General features: G+C 36.6%; 1 protein-coding gene across 1 annotated transcript; it reads right to left on the bottom strand.

Moving 5' to 3' along the window:
- Nucleotides 1-587: 587 nt before the first annotated feature.
- LOC144656884 (2-phosphoxylose phosphatase 1-like) lies at nucleotides 588-17,755 on the bottom strand. The gene is made up of 4 exons (XM_078517130.1): nucleotides 17,619-17,755; nucleotides 15,383-15,964; nucleotides 14,685-14,892; nucleotides 588-1,455 (listed from the first exon to the last, which is right to left on the bottom strand). The coding sequence occupies exons 1-4, from the start codon at nucleotides 17,743-17,745 to the stop codon at nucleotides 903-905; spliced, it is 1,470 nt and encodes a 489-aa protein (XP_078373256.1). The 5' UTR covers nucleotides 17,746-17,755; the 3' UTR covers nucleotides 588-902.
- Between the last annotated feature and the right edge of the window lie 698 nt (nucleotides 17,756-18,453).

Below are 18,453 nucleotides of genomic sequence, written 5' to 3' on the forward strand. Positions count from 1 at the left end.
TAATAGATGTCAAAAAATTTCCACTGACTCTGCGCTCACCTATTTGTCGCGTAACTGGTGCGCATTTACGTGGTATCCAAATGAAGGTATCCAATTGGGTACCTAAAATTTGACACCTGCGTCATTGGTGCGTCAATCATGTGTACTTTAATGGGTTCTTTCTTGCTGTTTTCTACTCTGGATGCTAGAGGGTTTTTTTTCTTTTTCTTTCGTTCGATCGTGGCTTCGCCACTCTATCAACAATTTTCTATTTTTTTTTTCAAAAAACAAAACTGAAGATAACTGTAACGATGTAAACAATTTATTTTGATGTTCACTGACGGTTAATGATAATGTTTGTTTCAGGATGGATTAAGTTTGATTCCGATTTACTTCGTTTATTCCAAAATCAGCCTTGGGGAAGTCCTAAGGATGTTGTTTAATTTTGACGTTTTTCAGCCTCGATGTTTTTATAAAAGAAAAAAAGTAAAAGAGTTTAACAGACGCATAAAACTTACAAATTTAATAATAAATAACACAATTTCTAACGCCATTAAATATACAACATATTTTAACAGTTACAGAAACCTGACGCTTAAGCAGTTGACTACCAACAGACCTGGTCAAACAGGTTAAACAAGTCAGTTTCTCAGCCAAGTACATTCTCTCTAGTAGCTAACTTATGATGTCTCGTAATTTCCTTTTCCTTAAAAAAGAGCTAAACAGAATGCTTAAAACATGTGAAACCAAGGGTGTCCCTCATTGGCATAAAAAATATTGTGCTGCAATATGTATAAGGGAATTAATTTTTCATGATTTTCAAAATCTAATAACGTTATTTTTTGAAAATGAAAATATTTTATCTCAAAATGCAGAAATGCATATTTGGATTGCAAATTATTGAGCAAATTAACTAGATAGTCTTATGAGCAAAGTGTCTTGTAGCTCTCATCCATTCCTTCAATACCCGCACCATCAGAGAGCCATGAAACCAATTCTTTAAGAGGACAAAGTTCACCATTGACCAACGCGTCACCACAAAATTTCATTTTACTAGTGACGACTTTACCATTGACAAGAACACGAAAATAAAAGTTGTCAAGAGTATCTTGCTGTTTTGAAGAGTCTACAAGAGTGTCCCTCCAGAGTTCAAAGGCGACACGAGTTCCATAGGGAGTCCACCATTTCCGATCATGAACTCCAAGGTTTAGTAACAGCGGTGTGACAGTACTGTCATGACCACTGTACAGTAAAAACTTAAGTGTGGATTTGTGATGAGACTTATTGATCATTCTCTTGGCTATCTGTATAAGCATCGGGTTACTTGCAACATCAGCTATGCCTGTGTAGTTCTCAGCAATAGCCCAGTTTGCAAAATCCATTGCCTTGACTGCTATTTCTTCTGACACGCAACCCCCAGGGCCACAGGGCAGGGGATGATTGTGGCAGGAACGAGCGTAAATTATATCAGTCAAGCTGAAATAAAAATGTATTCATTGTTACCACAAATCAACTTTAAAAAGGTTTAGTGCATCCCAATCTTGGGAGTATCGAGGAAGAGCCAGATAGCTCAATGGTTTTTGTACCCCGAAGCGGTTTGCGACCCCCATGCATGGAGCAGGGTTAGCGCAGTGGTTAGAGCACTCGCCTCCTACCAATGTGACCCAGGTTCGATTCCGGCCGGGTACCATACCGTATTTACTCGAATAAGCATCGCCCCCGAATACGCGCCGCCCTCGAATAAGCGCCGCATTTGGGCCAAAAAAGTTAATAAGCGCCGCCCCGAATAAGCATCGCAGTCCCGATGCGGCGCTTATTTGATGAATTCCATTTACCTTAAAGAACACTACAAGTCCTACAAAGCAACTCTAAAACATACTTTGACATGTCTTTCCAGCAAAAGTGATGTTTTGCAGTTCAAAGTGATTGTTTTACTGCTCGCCCATCAGCTTTTCTATCCAACATTCTTACTGTACATAGTTCTATAAATGCTGTGACGGCCGCGAACTTTGCAAGGACACTTATAATTAGCGCCACTTCTCTCTTCAGCAAGAAACGAATACTGACAACCAAAAGATGCTATTTTCAATTACTGTAAAATATAAAATTCTTTTCGGCGGCCAAGTTTTAAATAAGCGCCGCCCTCGAATAAGCGCCGCACTTGAGGCACGAAAAATTTAATAAGCGCCACGGCGCTTATTCGAGTAAATACGGTATGTGGGTTGAGTTTGTTGTTGGTTCTCGCCTTGCTCCAAGGGTTTTTCTCCGGATTCTCCAGTTTTCCTTCCAGCTGAAAACCGACATTTCCAAATTCCAATTCGACCTGGATAGAGGACCTGCATGAAAATCAGCTAGCGCTGATTTGGCATCATGTCTAAATATAGCCATTTTATCATGAATGGCATCAGTGAAGCCTGCTCCAAGCGTTTGGTTAGGTGGGGATAGGCGCCAAGAACAGCGAGTCATAACAACAAAAGACGAGGGTTGCGCCCCAACTAACCGATCGCCAGGAACAGGGTAAATGGCACGCGTGTCATAGCACGCGTGCCATTAATTTCATTTCATTTCATTTCATTTCATTTCATTTCATTTCAATTTCAATTTCAAATTCAATTTCAATTTCAATTTCAATTTTAATTTTAATTTTAATTTTAATTTTAATTTTAATTTTAATTTTAATTTTAATTTAATCAAATGAAATTAAATTAAATTAAATTAAATTAAAATTAAAATTAATCAAATTAAATTAAATTAAAATTAAATAAAATTAAAATTAAATAAAATTAAAATTAAATTAAAATTACTTTAAAATTAAAATTAAAATAAAATAAAATAAAATAAAATTACATTAAAATTAAATAAAAAATATTTTAAAATTAAAATTAAAATTAAATTAAATTAAAATTAAAATTAAAATTAAAATTAAAATTAAAATTGAATTTAAATTTAAATTTAAATTTAAAATTAAAATTAAAATTAAAATTAAATTAAAATTAAAATTAAAATTAAAATTGAAATTTAATTTAATTTAATTTAATTTAATTTCATTTCATTTCATTTAATTTCATTTAATTTTAAATTAAATTCAGGGGGGGCCGAAGACTTCTCGACGCCTGGCACTTTTTTTGTATCACCATCATCGCCAGTAATTTGACGTCACATCCGGTCAAAAATGGGCAAAAATGTCGAGCACATCGTCTCAACAAATCGCCGAAAATAGTTTTCAAGTAGACGTGTTTGTTTCGTTTTTTTGAAGTGGACAGCCTCGATTAATTTTGGTCCATGCAGTCGAGGGAGATTGTAGGGACATTGCTTCGACTATTTGTGGACAGATGTCGATAAAAGAAATGGCTTTACTACAAAATTGATGGCAAATAACGACGGCGTACTTTTGTGTCATGGCGGAAAATTTCGCTTACTCCAAATAATTGACCTGCCGACTTTTGGATCTAGCAATCACGGATGTAGCAAAAGTGATGATTTAAATAGCCTATTCGGTTGACAACACCACGGATCAAACACTGGCGGTTGTAGTTTGCAGTGGCTATAGCGGGAATATCATTATCACAAGCTTTGAAGTTAAAATTTCGAGCGAGTCATCTCTGCAAGACGTCGAAAAGAAGCTTTTAGCAGGGCATGTTTTCTTCGTATTTCTGAACTAACAGTTCTTGTGATTTTGTACTGTTGAACGGAGAGAGGTTGCAGATAGATTGCTTTGACCATTGTAGGAAAGATTTTGACTTCAGATACAGTTTAAGGAAAGTTTGAAGGAAAATGACTGAGACCTGCGGAGAGCGAAGTGCTGTGCCATGGCGGACAATTTCACACTCGCAAAACACGAGTCGTTCCAACTTTTGGACCTAGCAATAACTAATGCGCGGAAATTGTTAAGTGAAATAGCCTATTCTGTTTACTAGGCTATGTATGAATTACTGGTGGTTTTAGTTTGTAATGTCTACCTCGGCGATATCATTATCACAGGCCTTGAAGTTTCAGAGGTCGGTATTACTGGCTCACTGGAGGTGTTTTTGTTCTATAAACTAGTGTGCACGTGTTCAAATAGACAACTTACAAACTGCGTGCATTCCGAAGGTTGGTACTCTATTTCTTACATTTTGTATTGAACATTATATTGGTTCCAATGACTAATGTATGTATAATTGGTCTCTGTGGTCATCAGTTGTTTATTCTTTACTGTGGCTAACAATATGGTTTCTTTCTGACACCTGGGGGCAGCTGGGCGACCCTGGGGGCCGAATTCGAATATTTTGTGTTGAGATTTTTTAAAAACAGATCAGTTCATCTGTTAAGGTTAATTACAGCTTTATTAACTGTGGCATTAACAATTAAGTTTTGACGCCCTGGAGGCACTGGAGTGTGGAAGATAATTAGAACTAAACAAACAAAAATAAATTAATAGAAACAGAAGCTAGTTAAGTAATTACCGGTATAAAGAGGATGAATAACATCATGCTATCAACAAATCCTAGTGTAATTATATATAAATCACTCACCAGCTGTTAGTCAGTAGTTTAATTTGTCTTTTTAACGTTAACACTTATTATAAGAGCTGTAAAGGGCTAGAAACCGTTGTGAGCCTCCTAAACAGAAATCATTTAATATCTTAGAGGCCAAAACAAATGCACAAACCTATAGTTGAGCATTTTTTAATTTAGCATTGGCCTGAAAGAGAATTAAGTTTCCTTAATTATTTTATTGTTGTAAATATTTGTATAATCACTTTATATTATCGTCCTGTATGTAATTTGAGATTGACTTGTCTATTATATAAAGATTGATACCAAATAATTGTCACATGGCTCAGTAATTGTAGAGCTACTTATTCAAATAATTCTTGACCTGTTTCTAAAATCTTCTCAAGCTGGTAGCTACATATTAATCTGTTTTGAACCATTTACAGTTTTCTGAAAGGGTTTCACTTTGACAAAGCAAAACAACAATTATTGTGTACTTGGCCAAATTTGTTTGACAATGTCCATGGGTAATGTGCTACTACCCATTCTGATTAAAAGTATTGTATTTTTTGGTCTATGTGACTCGTCCTTTGAATGTTCATTGAATTGTTGAACTGGTTTTGCAGGGATGAGTGAGGATAAATTATTTTTTTAATTTGGTCTTCTCATTATAATAGCTGGTAGAGGAATAAGGATGTTATTTCACTTAGCCCTTGATTATAGAGGTTAATTTTTTGCCCTGTTATTGGTCTGTGGCACAGTGTGATCTGTGAGTGGCAAAGTCAGTTGAGAGGTAGCCTTCCTTAAGCATCCATTATCTCGTATATTGGGCTTTCTAAGAAGGGTTGCACTATTTAACTTAGGGGCAAATGGGATAGGGGTCTCACTGAGGTACGAATAAAAAAACAAACAAACAAGCAAACAAAAAAACAAATAATTGAAAAAGATTTAGGCCACAAATTTTGAAATCTACTTTCTCAGTGACCCAATATATAACTGTTGAGACTAATCTCACTTACCTACCTGGCCATGAAAATTCTATTTTCACTTACCCAAGAGAAAAGCTTAATCAGATCTGGGTATTTTCTGCGCTATACTAAGACACATCATCTATATTTTGGGTGTCAATGTCTCAGCCATATCATTCACACCTGTATTTGGGCAATTATATAGACTCCCATTTTCTGACATTTTCTGTTTCCGATTTATACAGTGCATTATTGTTTAGGTACAGAAATTTATCTATGATATCCCCCACAAAAGAATTGGATATTCCAAAGAGGAGGTGGTGGTTTGGGGAAAATTTTGAACCAATGCATCAAACTTAATTAAAAATTCCAGGGTATGGGGGGGGGGGGGGAGACAGAGTCATAGGATAAATGTAGGGGGGAATATGCATATTTTCTGGAACTACACATTGAAAAGAAATTCTTGTGTAACCTTTTCTGTTATTTTAAGTTTCATATTATAAACTTGTGAGCAAATATTCATATCCCTTTTGGTTCTTAAAACAGTCATTCTTTTGTTCTTTATGCATGGAAATGGTATTTCCACACCTTTCCATCAAGGTAGATCCAATATCCTCCTTTTCCTTGACTGCATGCCTTCAATATTTTTAAACTTTTGTTCTGCCTGCATTGTCTCCTTAAACATGGTTTCATCTCATGCTTACTCTCCTTTCAGCTTTCCAATACCATTGAAGTGAGCTGTTCAATAAAACATAAACAGCTTAAACAAAAAAGGGGACTTCTGTTTGTTAAAATAAAAAAATTCACTTATCTTGTGGCAGCCAATGTTTTAACTCTATTACTGATCGAGCTACCTAAAAATATCATTCACTATACATCAGAAAAATAAATAATAAATGAAATATGGAGCAGCATTTGTTCTTTAGGTTGTGTATTGAAGGGTTGTGGTTTATGGTTTGTAAGTCTTATGTTGTTCTATCAACCCATAAAACAAACACATGCACACACATAAATTAATAAATAAAATGAATTAATTTTGAGATTTTATATTTAGCAAAAATGGTCAGTCATTGAGATTTATAAATGCACAAATAAGAACCACGCTAGTTAGGAGGTTGAAGTAGGCAACCTGTCTCTCCCCCACTTTTCCTTTTTTTTTCTAACTGGATTTTTTTAGCCAAGGCCAAAGCATTTAATTTTCAATAAAGCTTAAAACTTTTTTTGCCAGTCCTAAAATTCCAAATCAATAATGACAATTAATTTATTAATATATGTATTTATGCATTTATATCAGAGAATCCTGTTTATATTTTTAACATTTTTTTAATTTGTTATTATATTTTCCACTGGCCACACCTAAGTGCCCCCAGAAGGTAAAAGGTTAATTCTTATGCCACAATTAATAAACCTGTAATTAACCTTGAGCAACAGATCTATAAAGGATATTATTTTAAAACAAATCTTACAACAAGATATGATTTAAATTTGGCCCCAAGGTGAAAGAAACCATAATTATTTATTATGTTTCTTATAATAATATTAGCCGCAGTTGAGATGACCACAGGTACCGATAGTACATGACATTTATTATAGTACATTCTCATTGGAACCAATATAATGTTTAATACAAAATGCGAGAAATAGAGAACCAACCTCCATGAGGATGCATGCAGTTTCTATTTGAACACGTGCACACTAGTTTATAGAACAAAAACACCTCCAGTGAGCCAGTATACCGACCTCTGAAACTTCAAGGCCTGTGATAATGATATCGCCGAGGTAGACATTACAAACTAAAACCACCAGTAATTCATACATAGCCTAGTAAACAGAATAGGCTATTTCACTTAACAATTTCCGCGCATTAGTTATTGCTAGGTCCAAAAGTTGGAACGACTCGTGTTTTGCGAGTGTGAAATTGTCCGCCATGACACAGCACTTCGCTCTCCGCAGGTCTCAGTCATTTTCCTTCAAACTTTCCTTAAACTGTATCTGAAGTCAAAATCTTTCCTACAATGGTCAAAGCAATCTATCTGCAACCTCTCTCCGTTCAACAGTACAAAATCACAAGAACTGTTAGTTCAGAAATACGAAGAAAACATGCCTGCTACAAACTTCTTTTCGACGTCTTGCAGAGATTACTCGCTCGAAATTTTAACTTCAAGGCTTGTGATAATGATATTCCCGCTATAGCCACTGCAAACTACAACCGCCAGTGTTTGATCCGTGGTGTTGTCAACCGAATAGGCTATTTAAATCATCACTTTTGCTACATCCGTGATTGCTAGATCCAAAAGTCAGCAGGTCAATTATTTGGAGTAAGCGAAATTTTCCGCCATGACACAAAAGTACGCCGTCGTTATTTGCCATCAATTTTGCAGTAAAGCTATTTCTTTTATCGACATCTGTCCACAAATAGTCGAAGCAATGTCCCTACAATCTCCCTCGACTGCATGGACCAAAATTAATCGAGGCTGCCCACTTCAAAAAAACGAAACAAACACGTCCACTTGAAAATTATTTTCGGCGATTCGCGGAGACGATGTGCTCGACATTTTTGCCCATTTTTGACCGGATGTGACGTCAAATTACCGGCGATGATTGTGATACGAAAAATCCGCGAGTCTTCGGCCCCCCCTGATTAAATTAAATTAAATTAAATTAAATTTCATTTCATTTCATTTCATTTCATTTCATTTCAATTTCAATTTCAATTTCAATTTCAATTTCAATTTTAATTTAATTTAATTTAATTTAATTTAATTTCATTTCATTTCATTTCATTTCATTTCATTTCATTTCATTTTAAATTAAATTAAATTAAATTAAAATTAAAATTAAAATTAAAATTAAAATTAAAATTAAAATTAAAATTAATCAAATTAAATTAAATTAAAATTAAATAAAATTAAAATTAAATAAAATTAAAATTAATTTAAAATTACTTTAAAATTAAAATTAAAATAAAATAAAATAAAATAAAATTACATTACAATTAAATAAAAAATATTTTTAAAATTAAAATTAAATTAAATTAAATTAAATTAAAATTAAAATTAAAACTAAAATTAAAATTGAAATTGAAATTAAATTAAATTAAATTAAATTAAATTAAAATTAAAATTAATCAAATTAAATTAAATTAAAAGTAAATAAAATTAAAATTAAATTAAATTAAATTAAATTAAATTAAATTAAATTAAAATAAAATAAAATTACATTACAATTAAATAAAAAATATTTTTAAAATTAAAATTAAATTAAATTAAATTTAATTAAATTAAATTAAAATTAAAATTAAATTTAATTAAATTAAAATTAAAATTAAAATTAAAATTAATCAAATTAAATTAAAATTAAATAAAATTACATTAAAATTAAGTAAAAAATATTTTAAAATTAAATTAAAATTTTCAGTACCTCAATTTTGACGAATCAATACTACGACTCTTTTTGAGTTGACACAACAGTTTTGGTATGAAATAGTTGCCCAATCACTGGTTAACAAGATATGATCATTTTCTTGACAAAACACGCGTGCTATGACACGCGGGCCATGACACGCGTGCCATGACACGCGTGTCATGACACGCGTGCAATGACACGCGTGCCACGACACGCGTGCCATGACACGCGTGCTATGACACGCGTGCAATGACACGCGTGCTATGACACGCGTGCCATGACACGCGTGCTATGACACGCGTGTCATGACTCGCGTGCTATGACACGGGTGCAATGACACGCGTGCTTTGACACGCGTGCAATGACACGCGTGCAATGACACGCGTGCTATGACACGCGTGCAATGACACGCAATGACACAGCACGCGTGTCATTGCATTGTCATTGTCATTGCACGCGCGAGTGTCATGACACGCGTGTCATAGCACGCGTGTCATGACATGCGTGTCATGGCACGCGTGTCATGGCCCGCGTGTCATAGCACGCGTGTCATTGCACGCGTGTCATAGCACGCGTGTCATTGCACCCGTGTCATAGCACTCGTGTCATGACACGCGTGTCATGGCACGCGTGTCATGGCACGCGTGTTATCAAGATTGTGCTCTGAACCCCAGGTACATATTTTCTTTAACTTTTGCCAAAATTTTTATCTTTACATGCTGATCATTTTTCCATCATAAAAATGTTTTGTCAAGAAAATGATCATATCTTGTTAACCAGTGATTGGGCAACTGTTTCATACCAAAACTGTTGTGTCAACTCAAAAAGAGTCGTAGTATTGATTCGTCAAAATTGAGGTACTGAAAAATACAGGAAACTGTCTTGCGCCACAGCCTGGTTTCCACATGATCGCAGATGATCGCAGAAATTAGAACCAAGTTCTAGGGTTTTATTTGCTGCGATCGTCTGCGATTTCTTGCGATCATATGGAAACACAATTGCGATCAATTGCGAATAAAAACTATCCCATAATATTGAAGATCGATCCCATCATTCGACACTTCTGTGATCGTCTGCGATCTTCTGCGATCATATGAAAACATTTCGCTCTGCCATCGTTGCGTTTACAGTTCAGTAAATTTCTACGATTTTGCGATCGTCTGCGATCATTCGTGGATACCTCCACATTTGACATATCCAACTGTTATTTTTACAAACTACCATATATTGGTTATTATTCTACCTACACAGGGAAGAAAATTTCATCTATTATTAATACGTATTGCAAAGATTTAAATGTAAAAGTTATATTCTCTCCATTCAAAGTTAGCAGTATGTTTAGTCCTATGGATTTTATTCCCAAGTCTCTAAAATCAGGTGTTGTGTACCGGTTTACGTGTGCGAGCTGTGGAGCTCGTTATATTGGTGAAACCAATAGGCATTTTCACACAAGTGTTAATGAACATCTTTTTCGGGACAAAAATTCCCATGTTTTTAAAAATCTTAATTGTTCCAGGCATTGTTGAGACAGTTGCGATGCCTTTAAACTTTAAATAAGTTTGTATTTTACGTTAATTTGGATTTATAAAGGCTCATTGTATAGGCTGTTACATATCTATATAACGATCATTCTGTAAACCTTATATATTCATTATGGCTAATGATGATGTTTGAAACATCGAAACATGTTCCAAAACCTGAAAAGCGTTGTTGTGTTTTTAAAAATAATTTTATTTAAATTTAATTTTAATTTTATTAAATTTAAATTTAAATTTAAATTTAAATTTAAATTTAATTTTAATTTTAATTTTAATTTTAATTTAATTTTAAAATATTTTTTATTTAATTTTAATGTAATTTTATTTAATTTTAATTTAATTTAATTTGATTAATTTTAATTTAAATTTAAATTTAAATTTCATTTCATTTCATTTCATTTCATTTCATTTCATTTAATTTAATTTAATTTAATTTAATTTAATTTAATTTAATTTAATTTAATTTAATTTAATTTAATTTAATTTAATTTAATTTGGTAAAAAGGTGAAGAGGACAGCACTGACGCAACAAGCACTGAGGATCCTGAGAAACACCTCGCTCGACTTGTCAGACAGCAAGAAAGCCGAGCTGCTGTCGGAATTCTCAGCCAGGATGCGAGCGAGCGGATACGGCGCCAGATACCGTCAAGAGATCATCACCAGCGCCATGATGGCATTCGACAGGATGAAGAAAGATCAGGAGGATAACGACCGGCCAATCAACAGGCCGCGCTCCTACCAGGCCAAGGAGAGACGAAAGAAGAAACTGTCGGCTAAGACCCAGTGGTTCAAGACCGGTGGCTACTCAACCGTCATGTTCGTCCCTGCCACCCCCGGAGGCAGGCTTGCAAACATGCTGCGGGAGGTTGAAGAGAGGAGCGGGACAGATCGCGGATGGCGAGTAAAAATCGTAGAAAGAGGAGGTCAAAAGATGAGCTCAAGGTTGATGAAAGATCCCTGGGCAGGGCCGTGCAACAGAGCAGACTGTCTAGTGTGTCGCAGCGCGGAGACAAGGCCCGACAGGAAGAGAGGAGGACCATGCTCGCGAAATAGCTGCTGCTACCTGATAGAATGCCGCGACTGTAAGACCAAGGGGCCAGACACCATCCCCGACAGAGCCGACAGCGGCGAAAAGGTGGTAGGCGAAGCTGGTAAGCCGATGGTCTCTTACTACATCGGTGAATCGGCGCGAAATGGATTCACCCGAGCACTAGATCACCAAGACGCGACCAAGAAGCGACAGACAAACAACGCCCTGGGCAAACATGTGATTGACTACCACAACGGCCGGCAGGTGACCTTTGACATGTGGATCACCTGCACCCACAAGGACCCGCTGACCCGGCAGGTGCAGGAGGGAGTCAACATCGTGACGGGACTACCAAAATACTCGGGAATGGAGCAACTACAAATGAACAGTAAACTGGAATATTTGCAGGGAGCCGTCCCCCAGACCAGGACCCAACGAGGAGCAGCACAATGAGTTGCGGAGCAACAACGTTATTTTTGCGACCGGAATGATAGGACTGGCGCGGTTCGCCAAGCATGGAAACGTTCTTATTATTAATTCTTATTCTTATTCTTATTTCAAAATTGTATATATACGCAAATACGCACAAAGACAAATCACCAGAGCGTAAGAATAGAACTGCGTACATATCCTAATTAAATACTATTATCCTAAGAAACTCAAACAATAAGACAATTTAGACAGCACCTTAGGGAATCAATGTTCATGTGCTATTTTCTTACTTGCCCAGCATATTTAACGTAGTGACTTATATAATATTCTTTATCATGTCCTGAAGAGAACCCTGAAGAGGTTGAAAGTTCTAGACGATGTAAATGTAACTTTTTCACGCTCCAAACGGTTGAAAACAAATAAATCTAGAAGAAAATTAATTTAATTTAATTTAATTTAATTTAATTTAATTTAATTTAATTTAATTTAATTTAATTTAATTTAATTTAATTTAGATTTTAATTTTAATTTCAATTTTAATTTTAGTTTTAATTTCAATTTTAATTTTAATTTTATTTTTAATTTTAATTTTAATTTTAATTTTAATTTTAATTTTAATTTTCTTCGTCACTTTCAACGCTGGATTCATCATCATCACCATCATCCTCTTCCACATCTTCATCCTCCTCTTCTTGTTCGTCTTCGTTGTGGTCATATTCTTCTTCCTCTGTCTCCACATCATCAAAAACGTCTGGCGAATCTTTACCTTTCTTCTCGTGGCGATTTCTGTTGTAACTTCGGCTAAATGATTTGTGACAAAATTGACAAAAATAACCCATACGCTAAGCACACTCGTCAATCGCCCGTCTTAAAATGAGCACGTTGGTTTGTTGCGATCTCACTTATAGATGTGAGTGACTCATTTTGAGCAAAGTTATTTTTACCGAGTTACTCATGCTCATTTTTAAGGGAAATTAACCATAAAGTGGATATAAAATCTACCGAAAATTGACACATCACATTACTTGCATCTCAGCGATGGAAAGAATAAAGGCAGAAAGCGTATCTTCAACCGCATCCTCATCCGATATTCCCAACTTGGGAAAAGGTGACGACAACAGAGAACACGTGATTAAAAGCATACCAAGCGAAAACCCTGTACTTATTGAAGAAACGGTTCAGACTGATAAAACTACTAGAAGAAACACCAAGTTGAATGCTAGAAAGGCTCAATCAACACTCAAGAGAAAGAAAGAAAAGATCACAAAGAAGAAAAGCTTAGGCAGTCTTGCCAAGAACATCACCCTGGCAACCATATTCTCAAGAATTCCATTGGCTACATTGATAGAGATGGCTCACGAAAGAACAAGATGAGGCAATCAGAGAGAAACCGGCATTGTTACCTCAAGATACTTGTATTTATGAGTTAAAAGCCAATCGATTCTACTTTTTAGACCTTGTAAAAAATGTTTTTTTTGCTAATGATGTAATGTGTAAACAAGCAACCATCCTATCTGTTAAATAAATGCTGTGAAAATTTACTTGTTTGCTCTCAGCTTTTTTATTCATCCTTTCTCTTTTTTGACATATTTCATTATTTTTCCAGTTATTTAAAGCAACAATGATACAATTTGTTTTTATTGTACTTTCTTTAAGCGTTCTGGCCTGATTTGTGTCAATGTCCGCTATTTTCCTCCGAAGAAAGGAAGAGAGGCCCTGGGAACGAGGTTGGTGGGTTGCAATCTCGTCCCCAGAGGCCGCGATCCTTCTGGTCTGCGCCAGGGAGTTTCCCGGCCCGCTGGTCAAGGGAAACGCAGGCTCTGGGGACGAGATTGTGTCGGTTGGTGAAATCCAAGATGGCGGCTCTAATGACGTTCTTATAACGTTTCGTGTTTTGAATTGAAAACCTGGTTTCCTTGTTTACCACCGGCTTTTTTAACCTTAGACAACCTTGCATTTTTGTATGGAGTTTCGCTTTACATTCCCAGCCCTTTTTTTAAATAATATTTTATATGACGTGAGATCGGACACTATTTTGAAAATTATTTTATACTAGTTGAGAGCTCTTACACAAACCTGCTACACCTGTCCGCATCCAGATTTTTTTATCCTTACATATCCCCCTACATTTCCTTAATGACGTTTCCTTTTTAAATTTTCAAGCTCGTTTTTTAATATTATTTTATATTCGTTGAGATCGGCCGCCATTTTGAATATTTGGTGCACCCTACGGTAACGGGCTATACTATTGACCTCTCGATCAAGATTTCCAATATAACAACCATAAGGCTGGGCCATGACTCCCAAATCAACCCTAATAGCCAGTTGTTGACATTGAACCTTTCATACAATCTGGCCCCACGCACATTACTTGTTAAAAATGCCCGGGGGGGGGGCACTCCCTTATTAGGGCTTAATGGCGACGTGCGGCCCGATAGGGTATGGTTTTCAGACTTTTCTGTCTTGAACGGGGTATATATCTCACCCCTTTTTGTCTTAAACGGGGTATCTTTGCATAGACTAAAGTTAAACAGGATAGGATGTATATGCCTGCAGAGGTGTAACAAGGCGAATTTTTACAAATTCTTCCGTAATGCTGACTTACGTTGATTTCGGCATTGATACTTAGCTTAATTTACGATCACAACAGAGCCAGTGAGGTACTTGTTTATGTCGTAGACGGGGAATCAAAAATTGGCATTCTGTCTTAAACAGGGTGGGAAAATCAGAGGTTCGTGTCTTAAACAGGGTCAGGGTTTAGGATGCCGGGCCGCACCTCCCTACCCGAAATTATGTCGAGTACCCTCCCCCCCCCCCCCGGGTAAAAATGATATCAACGGCAGAGAACTTATCTTACTATACTATGTTTGGCAAGGATGTCCTTGGAGTCCTTAACAGTCGTGAAAACTGCTGCATGGTTGGTTCTATTGCCGCAGCTCCTGCAATGTAGTCTCTTCTCTGTTTGTACTCATTCCAACGTCTCCTCAATGAAGGACAGTTGTACGGCATGCCATCGTCATCTTCTCGAAACCACATATCTGAGGTGATGTTGATGGTAACACCTTCTGAACAATGAAGAGCACGGTTTAATACTGAGTTTATTTTTTTAATTTTAAGTTTTTTAACTTCTCTCTGCAAGCTGGCAGTTCTTTTAAACAAAATACGGTCGAACCTACCTGAAGGACATCTCCCGAAAGCAGACACCTTTCGTAATGCCGGAAGTGGACACAGCTATGGACCCAGTCACACACAAACACTACACTTTCAACCTCCCTTAAGAGGGCACCTCTCCTAAGTGGACACTTAGTCATGGCCCCAGTCACATACAAACACTACATTTTTAACCTTCCTTAAGCGGACACCTCTCTTAAGCGCACACACTCTTTGGTCCTGAGGGTTTTCGTGATAGTGATAGGTTAACTCTTGATTTCCGTGGTCACTATCTAAGGCTGAAATTTCCATCTAATATAGCAGCCAGAATTTTGCCTCCTTGGTCCTCCTGATGTGTTAATACTCAGACGTTGTAACTAATACTTATCTGTTTTGTTTCCTTACCTCTCATGATAGTATCCTTTGTTAACAGCCCATACAGAAAGGCGGCAGCACTTTGCACACATCTTGATCTCGAAGTCGATCGCACATGAAGATCGCTAGGCTTGGTGCCTGTGTTTATCAAACTACTGTAAGATGCTCGCATATGTTTCCCAAGAGCAAAATGCTGTAGGAAACCTTTCTGTGTCAGTTGGCTAAACTGACATCTTTGCCATGAAGGAAGAAGATAGTAAGTTCTCCTAACACCTTTGACAAACTCGCGTGGAGTGATGTATTTAGTTGTCTGTGTATAGTCTTCAAACATTTGTTTCTGGTCGTTGTCTGTAGTTTTGAAATTACAATCGTAATCAAGGTTTGCATTCTCAATGTTAGGGATAAAAATTGAAGGAGTTCTGTCTCCATGTCGAATTAATACCTGTGCCATTTCTAAATGAAAGCGTTGTTGATTAAGTGGTTTTTCAAAGCTCAATGATCCCTCTGCACCAGTTGTACGGGCTGGATAGTTACAGTAATGTGCCACATGCTGCTGGACTCTTTTATGAATTTCAGGAGATGTGGCGACATCATAACTGGATGAATTCCACACTGTAAGTTAAAAGGTGAATTTGCAGTCGTTAGTTTCTTTATGATGCTAATGTCTTATGGGGAGAAGTATTACTCAGCTCTGACGTCTGATTCGAGTCTGATGAATCAATGAAGCAGCTGAACAAAATGGAGGGGGCAAAAGGGCTGGAGCCTGGGGAATAAGGGGCAGAAGATAAGGTATGAAACGGGAGAAGGGAGGGCAGGAACCGGAAGAAATTGAGAAAAAGGTTGAATTTGCACTAGCAATAGCACAAAGAGGCGGGAACCACTCAAGAAAGGGGCTGGAACCGGGATTAAAAAGTACGGAAGCGGGCAGTTTAGACCTCCTTATCCGCACCATCCCCGCCCCTCTCCCAAGAACAAGTAATTTCTTCTTTCACGGGTACCAACATTAGAAATGCCAACATTGCATTACTGAAAGTTCAAATCGCAACTCAGCAAATCCAAATTCAACTCGCTTAATTTCTTGTGACTTCTTTGCCAAAACTTTTTAGGTGGGTTGTTTATGTAAAAATGGTAAAACAAGCAATTCCAGAAAACCCCCGGGGAAACTCGCATATGAAAGTGACGGGGATGCTCGTCGTCTCGCTTAGGGGTGTAAATTTCGGATTTTTGGTCTCGCTTAGGATGTTCCGGGCAAAACGCCAATATTTTAAGCCATAATGGTCTCGTTTAGGGTTACAAACGAAGAAATATACAAATATAAATTCTATTCTTAGTTTTTTGGTATCTTTTAGGGGTCAAGAAAAGATTGAAGCACACCCAGATTGGTCTCATTTAGGCCGGTTCTTTTCAAAATTTCCGACGAGCATCCCCGTCCGTTTCATATAGGAGTCCCCCCGGGCAGAAAACTCGTGTTACCTATGCAGGCCAGTAGCTGAAGCTGAACACAATACACTGTATATTGTTAACAAAGTGCCAATCTTTACAAGTCACTTCGTACGAATGCTTTCAGCAATTCAATTATAAGAAACATATAATTTTAATTTTTTTATTATCATTTTCATACTTATCATGACAAACTTTTCCAATCGACGTTTTATAATACCCCGTGACTGCCATGTTACTCCATGGGCCACATGTTTTGCTTTATTCTAATTCTTTTTCACTAATGGAGAGAAGCAGTCTGAAAAAGCCAGGCTAACGTCTGATAAATTTGCATAAATAGTTCCCTTTTGAAGCACACAGATGATTATCAAAACATCAAGCATATCTGTTTCGTTCCATGCCTCGCATGACTGACTGGCTCGCACCGGTTACATTCGACAGTAACTTATAAGAGGCATAAACAAATACTATATATTGCTATGTTTGATAACTCACTATTCCTTCAATTTCCTTGTCAGAACAACGTTAAGTTGGACCGTTAGCTCATTGAAGAAATATTCAAGTCAGTGAAATCAACGAATTTTTAGAAGGCTTCAAGTGCGGTATCTCGCGTGTTTAGCATCGCAAATTTTATTTACCTCTTAAGAATACGCCTATCACAAGTGATTATCAAAATATTGAGCGATAGTTTCTAGTAACTACATTCGAAGCGTCAATTAATTTGAACCACAAGTCAGCTGTGTACATATAAATAATTATTACAGAAACATTAACAATTTACTCGGTACGTTTTAACTTAGCTTAGGATCAGAAGTTAGAACCTTACCCCAAATCCAGAGCAAAACTCCAAGTAATGCTAAGATGATGAGCCTCCAGAAACGGTCGAGTCTCTGAAATCTATACTTCATAAAGTAAAGCCTTCTTTTCAGCGAAATTAAAGTGAGGGGAATCATTATTCTCGCAGCGAACAAGAACGATTTCGCGTAATTTGATGTTTATATGCTAATGAGCACCGTTATGCTGATGTGAACGACAATAGAGCGTTGCAAGCACTGAAATAAGCTATTGTTTAAAATTATAATTTATGTACACACGATCGTGTATAGACTGTAAAACGTGAAAACATTTCCTCCGGACTGTTTAGTTACCCTCGCACTCTTAACAATTAGTATATACCACACAAGTGAATAATGCTTTTTGTGCGTGCTGATTGGTTAACGCGGAGGTGATAAGCAAAGTAGTATTCACCCCCGAGCAGCTAAAGAGAAACAAACTGCCTTCATGTGTCGCTTTGTTTACCAGCTCGTGTGGTATATACCAAAACAATTATTTACCTCAGTGTCGGTGAATGTGGTGGATATTTACCTCCATTTCGCCGAATAATTACTTCCTGTCCATCAAACAGTGAAAATCGATTTTTGCAATCCTTAAACTTAATTAAGCTTTGTGAACATGTCTCAAAATTCCCGCAAGATCAGACTATTGGATATTGCGCTCTTAGCCTGTGGAAAAAAAGAGCACCTTTTTGCGATTCTAGCAATCTCGAGCAAGTTTTGCCTTTCTGAGCAATGTTTGGGCAAAATATAGGTTTAGAGCACATATCAAACACAAAAAAGTCAACGGCTTCATAGAAAACTTCAATTTTAATACGTGAATTTCTT

Source organism: Oculina patagonica, chromosome 6 (genome assembly GCF_052425735.1).
Source record: "Oculina patagonica isolate OP01 chromosome 6, crgOcupat, whole genome shotgun sequence".
NCBI classification, from domain to species: Eukaryota; Metazoa; Cnidaria; class Anthozoa; order Scleractinia; family Oculinidae; genus Oculina; species Oculina patagonica.